At 34.9% G+C, this 15717-nt stretch overlaps 1 protein-coding gene across 1 annotated transcript in view; it reads right to left on the minus strand.

The window, feature by feature from the left end:
* DMD (dystrophin) overlaps nt 1-15717 on the minus strand; it is a 2133690-nt gene that overhangs the window by 713833 nt on the left and 1404140 nt on the right. The window contains exon 50 of the mRNA XM_027841994.1: nt 12188-12420. Coding sequence (XP_027697795.1) covers nt 12188-12420 — 233 coding nt within the window. The remainder of the gene's footprint in view (nt 1-12187; nt 12421-15717) is intronic.

Here is a 15717-nt window from a genome sequence, read left to right on the forward strand (position 1 = left end):
AAGTGGTAGGCTAACACAAAGGTGGAACTGATACTTACGGTACTTCAGGACCCCATACAACTTTTTGAAAAATTCAGTGCCCTAAAGAAAAGCCCCATTCAACCAATAATAGTTATTGTACTGGAAGAAAAATAAACAAAAGACATAGTTTTAGAAAGAATTAACAGTACACTGATACTGGGTTGAAGTAAATACTGCGAGGAGCTAAGGTCTTAATATGTGTCATATTCCTAAATTCTGGGCAGCTAGGTGGCTCAGTGGATAGAGTACTGGGCATGAAGTCAGCAAGACTCATCTTCCTGAGTTCAAATCTGGCCTCAGACATTTAATAGCTATGTGACCCTGGGCAAGTCACTTAACCCTGTTTGCCTCAATTTCCTCATCTTTAAAATGAACTGGAAAAGGAAATGACAAACCATTCCAGTATCTCTGCCAAGAAAACCCCAAATAGGGTCATGAAGAGTCAGAATATGATTGAAAAATGACTGAATTGAAATCCCTCCAATGACAGAAGTGATTGTCATATTTTTTTCTTTGTAAAATCAGTACACACCAAAGTGCCTGGTACACAGAAAGTGCTCAATAAATTTTCTACCTAGCTAATAGAACCATTTGAGAAATTCTGTACTTTGGAGAGAAGAATATCTCAACAGAATTACAATAAACAACTATTCTGCTTGCTACCTGCATGACCTTCAACAAATCACTTTTCTTCCTCATAAAATGAGAAGGTCAGACCAGATGACCTCTGGGATTCCTTTCAGTTCTAGACTTATGATTCAAACTGATTGATGTGCCTTCAATTTCAACAACTTTTCTTATTACCTTAATCACTGATCTAAGCAAAGCAATATGGCAGTTTCATTTTTCTCTGGAAGTTTATGGATGTCAGTGTGATTACTTAGCAATTTACATTCCTTCTTCCCCAATATGCAGTATCAAAGAGAGATGGAAGCCATGTTTAGAAGAGTAGTTATTTATATTTATTCAGCCCATAAGGAATATAAGACTATATTGAAAGGAATAGAATTATTTATAAAACACATTTTTTTAAGAAAAGGAAAATAAATCACAACTGATTACTTGCTATTCCAGATTGTCTGTCTATGGTTTTTTTTGTGAAAAAACAGAAACTATATTATTGTAAAATTGTATTTCACTTTTATAACTTATTCTTGTTATTGAAAGTTAATTCATTTTGAGGCATCATCCACTGACAAAAATAGGATCAACAAAAATAATTAAGTAATAAGTTAATGGCCAAAATACAATATTATTTTCATGAAAGTTAGGACTCCTTTTCATATTTTTATAATCCATTATCTTTCTCTTGATGTAGAACGAACTGAAAACAAACATTTCAGTTTACTTTTCTTTCCTTTCAAAATGTCACTAGAAATGATGTTCTGCTTTTCGTCATAAGTTTTCTAGCTTCTAAACTTCATAATCAATTACACAATCCTTAGGGCAAATTGAAAAAAATAACATATGGAAAGAAATTTCAGAATGAATTCATAGATCATTGTCCTAGATATAGTTGTGCTGGGTGCATTCCCTAGGAGAATTTCATTATAGGTTTAAGGACATCATGAAAAATTTGAAATTGACCTAATGAATAAGCTGGAGCCCACTTGAACTGGCTTTTGAGTGCTGATTGTTAAAATTTCAAGATGAATGAGCATTTACAGCTTGAAAATAAGGAATGCTACAAATTAGGACTTGATTTATTGTTTCATTAATTATTTAGACTTAAGAAAGTGATGAAGAAAATATTAACAATACAGATGGAACTTAAAAATGTGTCATTTGTACATTATGTTTTTTCATTGGAGAGTCAGTTGTTAAACATTTACCAGCAAACCACTGACAAGTTTAGCTTTTGATTCCCATAATCTCTCTTATTGGTAATCTCCTTTCATTTTTACCTACTCTATGTGTTAGAACCTCAGGTACACACTCTCTAGAGTTGGCTGTTATCTTAGAAAGAAATCTGGTAAAGTACTACTGGTAAAGTACTACTATGAATAATAGTACCTTTTAAGAATATTAATTGCTCAAAAAACAATGCTTTATGCTTCTCCAGGTATTTTCATTTCAATAGGGAACTTCTTAAAATTTACTGTTTTAATACAAAATAGTTAATTTCTAATGGGAGAATTTCAGTAAGTAGCAGTCAGTTTGTAGAATAGGCCTATTTTTATCTGCAGAGACCTTTTCAAAGGAAAAGTTACAATTGATCACTAGAATAACTTCTACTATCAGTGAAAACCTGCTTTACATGCACAGAAACTAGGACTGGAAATGGAGGAATATTAGGCTGCATGATTCTAATAGATAAAGATAAATAAGAAAAATTTATCTGATTATTTCAATGTTTTCATTATGACTGTAAAATAATGTATTCATTATTTTTAGGGGAAACAAACCCCTATATTTTACTTTTTCAGTATAACTCAGGTAGTTGGTATTGTGTAGGCAGAGCCCATATCTTCTTCAGATAATAAGGAGGGATAAATTGATTCTCCAGCATTTGGATTTAATCTGATGTTTTTTAAAGACAGTGATGGAAAGAGAGAAATAAGCAGAGAAGTATCACATCAAAATATAAGATGTGTCATTTCTATGAATCAGAATTTCCTAAGGCTATGGGAGTAGGCAGCTGCCTACTAGGTATAATTTAAAGGATGCTGAATACATGATTAAAAAAAAAAGATCCACCCCTCCCTTCCACTGTCTTAACAAGATACTTAAAATTCCCACTAATCAATAAATTTTCTCAAGACCCTTCAGAGGGTGAGAAAACAATCTCTTTCTGAAAACTGCTCTACGACAAAAAGGATAGCATCTTTATTTTTTTTTTGTTTTATTTTTTGGTGAGGCAATTGGGGTTAAGTGCTTACCCAGTGTCATACAGCTGGTGAGTGACAAGTGTCTGAGGTCACATTTGAACTCAGGTACTCCTGACTCCAGAGCTGGTTCTCTATTCACTGTGTCACCTAGCTGCCTCAGATAGCATCTTTAAAAAGTAGGAAGAATGAAGTAAAATGCACTGGACTGGTTAAAGGATAATCTTTAACATTTCGGTGAAAATTACCAAGTTTTAGCTTTAAAGATGAGGGAGAAAATAGAAAGAAGTAATTGAAAAAAAGAAAAGTTAAAAGAATTGTGGCTTTGCAGACACATAGGGTAGTTTAGGACTCTCTTTTCTGACTGAAAAATAAAGCTATCTAGAGCAGTTCTTTCTTATTCAAAGAGAAGGTTAAAAAAAAAAACCATAATGAACTGACAGGAGTGTAGAATAATATGACCAAGGTCTTTCCTGAGATGAACAGAAAGCAGTCACGGATAATGTTCATTTGCTAAGGAAATTAGTAATATTTGCTCATAATAAAGCTACAAGTAGTGCATTTTTCAACACCTGAAATTCTAAAAGAGCAGCAACATTATTTCTCTATAAAATGCATGCCAGATAGTGATTGGTAAATCTGAAAGTTTAGTGACAAAAACACTCAATTGTACATATGCATTTACATTCCTCTAAATCTGGCTCTAAATTTTGCCCACCTTTAAAATGGTCAGATAGATATTTTTGGTAATTTGCTGATATCTTTGTTCTTTACTTTTATAAGTTTATTATTTTTTTAAAAAGTATGATTGTTTGGATTGTGTGTTACTTTCCTTTTTAAAATTTCAATTGTCCATATCCTAGGAAGGTAAAGCTGGTTAATTAATATAACCATATTCAAATAGAAATTGTTATTAATTACCTGGATTTGAGGTATAATGCCTATGAGAAAATAAACATTCTCTTAAGGGCTAACTTTAAATTTATAAAAAGTTAATTTAGTTGTAAATTTCAAGTGCTTTTTTTTAAAGAAGCAATTTATAAATATTCAAGTCTGAATTCTTCTAGAATTCAATAGGAGTTTGAAGAATTTCATTACACAGAGATGTTAGGGAAAGGATAGCCCATTCATTCTGGAGCTATGGTCTACAAAATCTGGAACATAGCCCAACACCAAGGAGTGTGTGATTATTCAGCTGGAAGGTGAAAAACTGGGTTCCATCCCACCCTCCCTAAGATAGCCAATCATGTGGCTGGACTCCAACACAACCACACCTGCCCATGTTCTCCAATACTAATAATTCTGAGGGTTATGGTAGCCTCTCAGAGCAACTGTATCCTAAATCACTTACTTAGGCATCGAAGTGAGCAGTCATTGGGAAAATTACTCCACCCCAGCATATCTTCTTGCTCTCCCCTAGATCACCTAGAATAGATCAACTTGTGGATGTGGGCGTACCCCCACATGACTAAGAGCCCCTACTCTACCCTTTTCCTTTTGGGTGGAACAGAGTGAGTCACACTATATGAGTTAGTTTGGATGGGTTGCAATTTTTATTGCAGTCCTTATTATATTATCTTTCTCCCTAAATACAAACCTCTTCCTCAAAATTTTCCAAATTCAGTCAAGGGCATCACCATCCTTCCAGTTACCCTGGTTCACAACTTCAATGTTATCTTCAACTCCACACTCTTCCTCATCCTATTTAACCAATGGCTAAATCTTGTCATTTCTACCTCCATAGTATCTCTCACCTCTATCCCCTTTTCTCTATTTACAGCTAGATAAGGCTCTGATCACCTCTCGCCTGCACAATTGCAAAAGCCTCTTGATTAGTTCCCTTGCCTCAAAATCTCCTTTTTACCCAATCCATTCCCCACAAAGCTGCCAAAATGATTTTCCTAAACACAGGTCTAATCATGCTTCTCCTCCACCCAACAAAGTCCAGTGCATCCCCATTGATTTTAGGAGTAATTATTATTTAATATGTATCTCAACCCCCCTTTTTCACTTAACTTTTTTGAACTTGTCATACATTATCAAATACAAGCAATTCCAGATACATAAAACAAAGAGGACTGTATGTGAAACCATGCATTTTAAAAAGAATATAACAAACTCAATTTTAGTTTTAAAGCTGCACTGTTTGTCTCCTGAACTTTTCTGTACTTAAAAAAATATATTACAATGACCTTCCTTTCAAATTTTTTTGGCATACCTATCACTCTTCCCCCTCTCCCTTCTATCTCCTCTGTTTCATTAGAGAAAAAATAAAATCTTCCATTGTAGCAAATAAGTATAGTTGAATAAAACAAATTCTCACACTGGCTGTGTCTGAAAATGTATCTCAATTTGTCCCTCGTATCTCACAACTTTTTAACTTCTACTTTTAAGTTGTATATGTATATGATTGTTACTACAGCAAGACAAATATATAACTTAGAGATAGCTACATACATACATATTGGATGTGCATGGTAAAAACTTTTTCACCAGTTAGGTAGGAGGAGGGTCATCTTGGAGACATCTGCTCTGAGTATAATACTCTATATTCTATAGTCTTACATAAAGCCTAGAGGTACTTTTTTTTCCTTTCCGTACTCAAGAAAGTCTTGAGATATTCCATAGAGAAAATTCCTTGTTAGGTTCTGAATATAATTCACTGAGTGAATTATATTAATATATTTCTCTAAGTGAAAACTCATTTAAAATGGCATTAGCTTTTCATTTTCTAAAAGTAAGAATTTTTCTAGAAGAGAAAATAAACTTTTAACTACATACAGTTATATATAATCTTTTGAAATGAAAGATTCATAGGTGATTATAGAGGTTAGTTTATTTAAATATCATGTCCTTATGCCCTAAAGGGGTTTTCTGGGGGCAGTCTTTCAATCATAGGATGCCTGTGGCTTTAAAACCATTCAAGCACAGAAGAACTAAGTTTTTCATGAACACAATTACAGATTACACCCCTGGATAATTTTGCTAAGGTTCAGATGCTTTTCAGAGGTTGTGGTAATGAAATCTAAGGAAGTCAGGGAACATTTGTACACTCTTCTTTCTGTTAAGAATAGTATTTCCTTATCAGATCTCAATCAATTCATCATAATGAATAAATAATTGAATTATGCACCTACTACACAAAAGATACATTTGTAGTATAACTTTATTAAAGTGGTTTAAGTTTTTGGTGTCCATTTTCCAAAACTAAAGGAAATACAATATTTTATTTTGGATTAACTTCATATTCCTTATGAGGAGGCTACATGACTCCGGACAGAGTGCTATACTTGGAGTCAGGAAGATGAGTTCAAATTTTACCTCAGAAACCTTCAAGTTGTGTGACCCTTGGCAAGTCATTTAAGCTTTCCCTGTGCCTCAGTCTTCTCTTATGTAAAATAGGGATAATAATAGCATCTTCCTCACATAGTTCTTATTGGAACCAAATGAGAACATGTGGAAAGTCCTTTGCAAACCTTAAAATGTTATTATTGTTATTTCAAACCTTAATTTCAGCTAGAAATCAACTCAACTATATATGTAAACATATAACATACATGTGTTTATTATATATGTATGTATGTATATGTGTATATATATAATATATATATTATATGTGTGTGTGTGTGTGTGTGTGTGTAAGTCATCCCTTGATATCCGAGGGCTTCACATTCTCGGTTTTGGTCATTTGCAGGTTGGTCATTGATAATTAAATGGGAATTTTTGGAGATATGCTGCACACTGAGAAAAATCACAGTCTGTGGTGTAGGTAAACTAAAAAAAAGTCTTAAATGCTGTATATTATTAATCTATTTTATCATTTACTACCATAAGTATATGTACATAAATTTATTATAAACAGCTAAATTTTGTTAACAGTTTCAGTTGTGATAAAGAACTACAGGCTACACATTCTCTTTGGGAAAGCCTCCTCTTTATTGCTCTACCATCCAGACTCAGTCAAGTGATTTTCTCCTATAGCAATCCTTGGATAGTGAGCTTTTTGTAGAAGGAAATCTGTGAAGCAGTTGCTGCTGCTACACCAGCAGCTATAAAGACTTTGCATTGTGTGCAAGATATTAAACTCTCTTACATAGAAACTACAACTTTTTTATGGGTGCAATGTGTTATTTTATTTGTTTCGTGCGTTAAATAAATATGACCAAACCATTAAAACTAAAGGTTTAGGGTGGGGTCTAAAGTTATTCCTAATTTTTCACATTTGCAGGGTTCCTGCTCCCCTAACCTGTGAAAATAGTGAGAATGTTGAGGGATGACTGTTTCATGTATATGTGAGTATATACATATATGTGTGTGTATATCTATGCATGCACATGTATAGATATGTGCAAGCATATATTTTGTAAATATATGTATTGTATATGTTATATATGTATGTATATACACATTCTATATATATTTGTTATATATAATACATAATACATACAGAGACATCTGTTTTTGGTTTGTCCTACTGAACAACAACAGTAATAATACCCACTATTCTACACTCCTCTTTTACTCCCTACCTCCTCATGAACACTTTAATGGAGTGGAGTAGAAAGAGCTTTGGACTAGAACTATGGTCATATTCTGGCTTTGTTTGAGCATAGGCAAAAATAGTTTGAGCAGTTGAGTTTCAGTTTCATCATCTGTAAAATGGAGCCAATATCTGTACTGGTTGCTATTCAAAGCGGATGTGAAGAAGACTGCAAGCCTTAAAGCACTACAGAAATGTGAATTTTAGTTGTTAATAAGACAATTTTATTGACAGAGGAAATGACTTGCCCAGAGGTGAAAGTTTAATACGAAAGAAGGGATTTGAAACTGGGCACTATTATACACTGAGGAACTTGTGAGATAATGTGGGAGGCAGCTAGGCACAGTAGTGGATAGGACACAGGTTTAGGAATCAGGAAGACCTGAGTTCAAATCCTGCCTTCCACACTTACTATCTATGTGACAATGGCCAAATTATTTAACCTCTTTCACCTTCAGCTTCCTTATCTATAAAATGGGAATAAATATAGCATCCTTACTTTACAGGTCATTGTGAGAATCAAATGAGATGACTTATGAAAAGAAGGGAGACTGGGGATTTCATGTTAACCACTAAAATAATTTATAAATCGTTACAGCCTTGGTGTCTCTAAGGAGGTAACAGCATGGTGTAACGAGCAGTACCAATCAGGAAACATGGATTGCTGCCTTGTCTCTGTGTTTCTTGGCACAGGGAACTTGCCGTGTCTCATTTATAAAATAAATAAAAAACCCAAATTGTTTTGAAAATCAACTAGGTATAATGCATACTTTCCAAAGCCTAAACCATTATAAAAATGCAAGATGCAATTTCTAATCATACTATTGAAACATCTTATTGAGAACAGGGGCAGCGGGTGGGAAAAGACAGAAAATTCACTTACAATAATAAAAGAAAAAGAATCACAGAAAAGGAAATGAGGACTTCCCAGGATTTAGAAGTCATGATAGTTGCTACAATTTATGGTTTTGCTTTAAGGTTTAAAGAATTTTACACATATTCACAGCTTTCCTGGAAGGTAGATGCTATCATTCCCATTTTACAGATGAGGAAAATGAGGTTGTGACTGACCCACAGTAGTAAGTATTTGAGATCACTTTGGAACCCATGTTTTCCTGACTGAGGTCCAGTGTTCTAATCACTGTTCTACCTAGACGCCTAGGGGTTTATATTTATTGAACTAGCTTTGGTTGTGTAATACTTTCAGGGTCAGCCTTTAGAATTTACACGACAATGCAGTGCAGAGAGGTTTTTAAAAAATCTTTATAAATGGGTGCAGACATATAACTGAAGTAATGTATGTGTACTCTATACTTTACAAAATAAATTATATATTTTTTTTTCAAAAGTATCTCTCCCCTGCTTTGTCATTAAGTAACTCTCCTAGGAGAAAGAAATGTGATCAGGTAGAATTTATTTTCAATTTTTTTTCACTTACTACAATTATTTTTATAATACTCTGCTTTCACTCATGTCTTTAGATCTTGAAATCTGACTTTTGACATTATCACTAAATTAAAACTGTTCTCTCTAAAGTACCAATGGTCTTTTACTCGACAAATCCAACAGCCTTTTTACAGTTCTTATTCTTCTCGACCTTTTTGCAAAATTTGACACTATTTACCACTCTCTTCTCCCGGATCTTCTTTCCTCTCTGAGATTTTGTGAGGAGACTCTCTCTTGCTTCTCTTCCTACCTGACTCCTCCTCACTGTCCTTTGTTGAATCATGATAACAGCAATAACAATAATGTTGTTATTCAAGTTGTGTTCGACTCTTCATGACCCTGTGGACTATAGCATGCTAATACTTGTCCATGGGGTTTTCTTGGCAAAGATTTTGGAATGGTTTGCCATTTCCTTCTCCAATGGATTAAAACAAACAAAGGTTAAGTGACTTGTCCAAAGTCATATAGCTAGCAAATATCTGAGTCCGCATCTGAACTCAGGTCTTCCTGACTCCAGACCCTTTGTGCTCTAGCCACTGAGCCATCTAGCAGCTTCTAATATTAATATCATTTCTATAGCACTTACTATGCACCTGGCACTGTGCTAAGTGCCTTACCAATATTATTTCATTTGATCTTCTCAACAACCCTGGGAGGTAGGTACTGCTACTTTACCATTTTACAGAGGAGGAAACTGAGGCAAACAGAGGTTAAATAACTTGCCAGGGTCACACAGCTAGTAAGTATCTGGGGATGGATTTGAACTCAGACTTTCCTGATCCCAAGTTCAACGTTCTATCTACTCCTGAAATATGGTTGTGTCTCTCTAGGGCCTTCTTTTGTTTGCTGTTTCTCTGGTAATCTCATCAGCTCCCATAAGTTCACATCTGTAAAGAGATGCCTCCAGTCTATACATCCAGCAGCCCTAGCTTCACTTATATCTCCAATCCTGCATCACTAATTTCCTACTGGACATTTTCAAATGGATGTACAGTAGGCACAGAATACTTTAGCATATCCACAAGAAAACCCATTATCTCTCCCCAAAACTCACTCCATTTCCTAACTCCCCTGTTGCTGTGGAAGGCCTTATCAGCCTTTCTGTCATCTAGGGTTGTCAATAACTCTCAAATCCAAACAAAGGGTCAAAGACTTAGATCTAAAAAGTCCTTAGAGGTCATTTACCCTAAATATCTTATTTTAAAGGTGAAGAGCTTAAGATCAGAGAACTGAAATGATTTGCCACGATCATGTAAGCTGTTAATGGCTACGTCAGGATTTCAACCCAGGTCCTCCAGCTCTAAATCCAGCACTCTTTCCACCATTCCACAAAGCTACTGATTTTAGCTTTACTTTTTTTACTCATACAATCACTCTATTATAGGCCATCATTACCTCTCACCTGGACTATTAAATTAGCCTCTCTATCAGTTTCCAACCTGAAATCCCTCCCCTGTCAAATCCATCCTCCATCCAAATGCCAATGTATACTCCCAAAGTACAGATATGACCAAGTGCCTCCCCATCCAAAAACATCCAGAGAAAATACAAACTCCTGCTTGGCATTTAAAACCCTTCAAAATCTGACACCAGGCTACTTTTCCAGCATTATTATATATTACTCATCTTCACATACTCTACATTTCATCCAAACTGTCCCACTTGTTGGTCCTCATACATAGTATCCCACCTCTTTTCTCCAAGACTTTGCCCAAGCTTTCCTCCCATGCTTGCTCTTCCACCTAATTGCCACCTTTCAGAATCCCTCAACTCCTTCGGAGCTCAGCTTAAGCACCACCAGGAAGAGTCCTCCCAACTGTTGGCACTTCTCTCTTCCCCCCACCCCAACACTTGATTTTTACTTGGTCTATATTTTATATTGCCTTGCTGTACACATGTCATTTATTCCTACTAGAATATAAGCTTCTTGAGGTCAGGGACAATTTTGTTTTATCCTTTCTATCCTCAGTGGCTGGTATAGTGCTTGGTACATAATGTTTAATGCTTAGCGACTTGTAAATATATAATTCTTTTTGTGTAATATGTTACATTCATCCAAGAAATAATAAGATGCATGTATGAAAATATACACTAAAACCCTAGGATAATTCACGCTAACATAAATATGAATATTCACAAAATAAAAATTTTAATGATGTTGTAAAAATTAATTAGGTTAGTGAAGTAATATGCAATTCTTCCCCTCAGTGCTATCCTATTGGTTTTGATGGAAAATTAAAGTTAGGATTGTTCCATTACTTGGGTGACAGCTTATTTACAACAGACAAAAAATCATGACACTACTAAAAATCTGTTTATGAAAGTCGAGTGATTATATTTTATTTGGAACCTAATTAAATTATGCATAGTATAAAATCACTTTTACTGTTACATAATTGCTGACTATTTTTTAAACTTTCTTTGATACCATTTCTAAATTTTTTGCACCTTTTATTTTCAGAGAATTGTTTAGCAACAGTGTTTCAATACAACTTTTTGCTTTCTCCTTTCATGTGCTTGGGATCTTTATGGGCAGGATAATGACAACATATAAGGCTTTCAGAAATACTTTACCTAAGCACCTAAGATTATAAAAAAAAATTGTATATTTATTTTCAATATGGAAACACCACCATCATCATTTTCCTACATTTCTTTTCAACAGTAATTCTGGGAAAAAATCGGTTCTATAAGTCTGAGAAATACAATGTTTACGAATCTCTTTTTGGGAAGATATTACTGCTGTATAAATTCAAATCTTTGAATCTAGAGTAATTCAAATAACTCACAATTTAAGTAATTTCCCTCTTTTATATTTATATCCAACTCTCAATTATCCTTAGCAATGGAAAGGAAAAAAAAAGTACCACCAATAAACCAAACTAGTGGGTAAGCCCTAGATTGTTTACATCTGGTTTGGGAATTCACTATATGGTGCCAAAACAACATTTAAAAGCAAAAACTTCAAATGGGTCATTTGGCATCACTTAGGCAGAAAAAAACCCCCACATTTGTTTTTACTGAACTCCATCCAGCTAGATGTGCTTAGAAATGCTATTTTCCTTCTCTTTGACATATACCTTCCTAATTTCACATTGCTTTAACTAATATTAGAATTATTATTTTTTTTCTCCTGAGTACATTAAGACTGACTGGCTAGAAAGGGGGTGATGAGTTGAAGTGTCTGGGGAGGAAATGAAAGAGATGTTTGATGGAGAAAGCTGACTAAAAACCAACTCTATATAATCCACAATAGTGACCTGTCCTGTTCCCATCATTAACTTGAAGAAAAACAACAACATTAGCAACAGCAGCAGCAAATATGCGTCAGCTTCTTATATTTTATTCTTCATACCTTCTGTTTGATGATCATGTCATTGATGTCTTCAAGATCACCCACCATCACCCTCTGAGTTTTTATCACACGATCAAGCAAGGAAAGCCAGTCAGTGAGCTCTGTCCACGCCTTGTTGAAGTCAGCTAGGGCTGGTACCTCCAACAGCAAAGAAGATGGCATTTCTAGTTTGGAGATGGTAGTTTCCTTAGTAACCAGAGTTTGCGTAACCACAGTAACAGTTTGACCAGGAGCTAAAACATTTTTTGTGGGGGAAAAAAAGGAAGAATGTAAGGAACACAGAGCTAGAATTAAACCATTCACTTAGAGAAAATATGTATTTTAATTAAATAGTAACTATAACAGTCAAGCTATTATTTATATTATTATGTGTTTCTCAACCAAATATGTATTTATACAGTATCACACATAGTAGGACAATCCATAGATTTCACTTTAATTAATATACATTTGATAGTTCAATTTTCAAAATGATTTTGCTTATACAACCTGAAAAAAATTCTTTATCATAAATAGTTTCTTTTCAATAACAATTATGTGGAATGAGAAATTGACTAGATGAATAGAAATAATCAGAACAAGAAGAATGAAGTTTACTTAAAACTTCTGAGGAAAGTGAAAGGGACAATATATGGTTTTTGCTCTATTGTTACCTTTAGTAAGGAGTAAATTGTAATCAGAGGTCAAATCCTGAGGGACCCAAGGTTCAACAAAAACTGCTTAGTGTTAGCAGCATTATTTGTATTGGGAACAGTTTATCACATTTTCCCCTACTTAGACTAGTAGTAAAAAATGGCTGGCACAAGGGGAAAAATGAGCATCATTAATCTTTGTGAACAAGAGCTAATGAAGTCCATTATTGTTGGGACATGAAATACTGTTTTTATGGCCAGTAAGTAAAAACAAATATCTAATAAGCATTACTTTACCATTTTGAATTTTGTGACCAAGGCTGGCTGACAGTAAGTATCATAGTGAATAGATATGGCCAAAGAAATGTGGAGACATGAAAGAAATGTTCATAGGATCATAGAGTGAGCTGGAAGGGACCCAGGAAGTCATGGAGTCTAATGCTTTAATTTTACAGAGGTAATACAGTGCTAACACACATGAAATCCCCTTACAAAGTATACATACTTCTCTGTATCAGAAAAAGAAAAAAAAAACAGCAACACATTACACCCCCTTCCCCTTCCTTTATATAACTAGGCCATAGGGAATTTGAAAGAGTATAGGAGTATTCCATAGAAGAGATATCTGGGGAGAGGGAGAGGGATTTCTTCCTCTTCCTTCCCTTCCAATTTCCTATGGCTCTCAGCATGACTTTTCAAGAGGTAAAAAAACACAATCCAGTACTTTGAGATTCATTACTCAGTAAGAGTTCAAGGAAGCAACTTTGAGGAATGAGATCCCTGGCAGCAGAGAAGAGAGCTCACTATGGACTCAAGAGAAGACTAAACCTGGTAAACGAGAGTTGAGTTGTAGAGAGATTTTGAGTTGAGCAACCAACCCAGTGAAGACAATGACAACCCAGGGGAGCTGTGTGAGGACTCTTAAAAAAAGAGAAAGAACTTCTAGGCACAGTACTAAAATTGTTCTTGGCGACTAGGTGCTAAGTTCTGGATTTTCGACCTACAAAAAGACTTCTAATGCTGTAAGTTCCCTCTAAATTTTGCATCTTGAGACAAAGGCACACTTACCCTTTTTTAATTTTAACTCTAGGGGAAGCAAAACAATATCCTTTATGCAAAAAATAGTACTTCACAAAGACATAAATGAGTAAAAAAAATCTTAGTTCTCAGAATTGTTACCGTGTTACTTATCTCTTAGGTGTAGGACAGGAAACCCTTTAATTGGACAACTACTAGAACAAATTACTGTTAATATTTTATACTTAGTTTAACAGACACATAACACCTATGTAAAAAATAGTTTTGCTAGTAACTCAATTGTGGGAACAGAAGTCTAGTGGATAGCAGGGAGGTTATCATCATAGTTTAAAGGGGAACCATAACAGACTATAGTTAAACTTGATATAAAAAGGTATGGATTTAGAGGAAACCTAATAACCTGAGGCTATATGGTTCTTTTATCTCCCTGCCTGAGGTACCATTAATTATAGTACTATAAATACAATCTGATCTCTTAGCTTGAAAAGGAGGGGAATGGATTTAATAATAATAAAAAAAACCCTCTATTCTTTACATTAGGGGTCCTTAACAATTGTGTGTGTGTGTGTGTGTGTGTGTGTGTGTGTGTTTGTGTGTGATAGATCCCAGTTGACAGTCTGGTAAGGCTATGAACCATATTTTCAAATGTATAAAATAAAATACATAGGAATACAAAGGAAACCAATTATATTAAATTGAATTTTCCCTCCTCCCCAAACCCATCCAAATTCATGGATACCTTGTGCATCTGTGGACTCCAAGCTAAGACTTGCTCTAGAGGCTACTTTTTGTCAGTTATGAATTGGACTACATGTCCTATCAGGTCCCTTTCTAAACCCTGAGGTGAGACTCCACAATTCTGAGCTATACAACAAGCAGGAAGCTCCTCCCTTAGAGGGAGAATTTAGACCTTTGGAAGGAGAAACAGCATCTCATGTTTCATAAAATCAAAAGGATTCACAAGCACTAGCAAGTTTCCAGAATCCTGTTATTAACCCTGAGATAATAAGATGTTCACCAGTTGACTGAGTATAGAATCACAGAATTTCCAAGACTGAAGGAATTACAGATCATCTAGGCCAATTCCTTTGTCTTATAGACAAGGAAGCTGAACCAAAGAGAGAAGTGATTTTCTCAAGGTCACACAGCTAATTGATTCCAGAGCAAGAAGTAGGACCTAGCCAATGGTATGCTAGTAAATATTTAACAATCAGATCTCTTAGGGGGAAGGGAATGTATGTCTATACACTTTTAAGTTAAATCTACATTATTAACACTTTCTTCATCACTTTCTTAAGTCTAGACAATCAACAAAACAACAAACTAAGCCCCAATTTGTAGTGGTTACTGATTTGTGATGTATAAATACTCAAAACAAAAATTGAATAATTGACTCTCAGGAACCTGTTCAAGCAGACTTCAGTACACCCCTGAACCCAGGCCTCCTAACTCCCAGTCCTATGCTATTTCCATTATAACAAACTGATTTGTGAATTCTCATTGAGGCGTATAAAAAGTGATATATGAAGATCTGTTGTGGGGAGATGTGCTGTCCTTCTAGAATATGTATCTGAGATGAAAACCAGAATCAGACAAGATTTAGCAAAGCCACTTTTTTCATTCTGACCATTGATGCTGTTTCATACTGGAATGCATTATGCTATATAGAAGAAACCTGGAATATAACTCCAGTTACTTTGAAAGTTTGAGTAGGAAACAGATGAACTTTGGGACATAGTAAAGGATAGGAATATTACACCAAAAAGGGGAAAATGACAGCTTTTGGAAGCACTGTGGAATGACAGGCACACTAAAATACTGTTAGTGCTATGAAATGATCCAACCATTATGGAAAGCAAT

The sequence above is a fragment of the Vombatus ursinus genome, unplaced genomic scaffold, assembly GCF_900497805.2.
Source record: "Vombatus ursinus unplaced genomic scaffold, bare-nosed wombat genome assembly UNPS02004827.1, whole genome shotgun sequence".
Classification (NCBI taxonomy): domain Eukaryota; kingdom Metazoa; phylum Chordata; class Mammalia; order Diprotodontia; family Vombatidae; genus Vombatus; species Vombatus ursinus.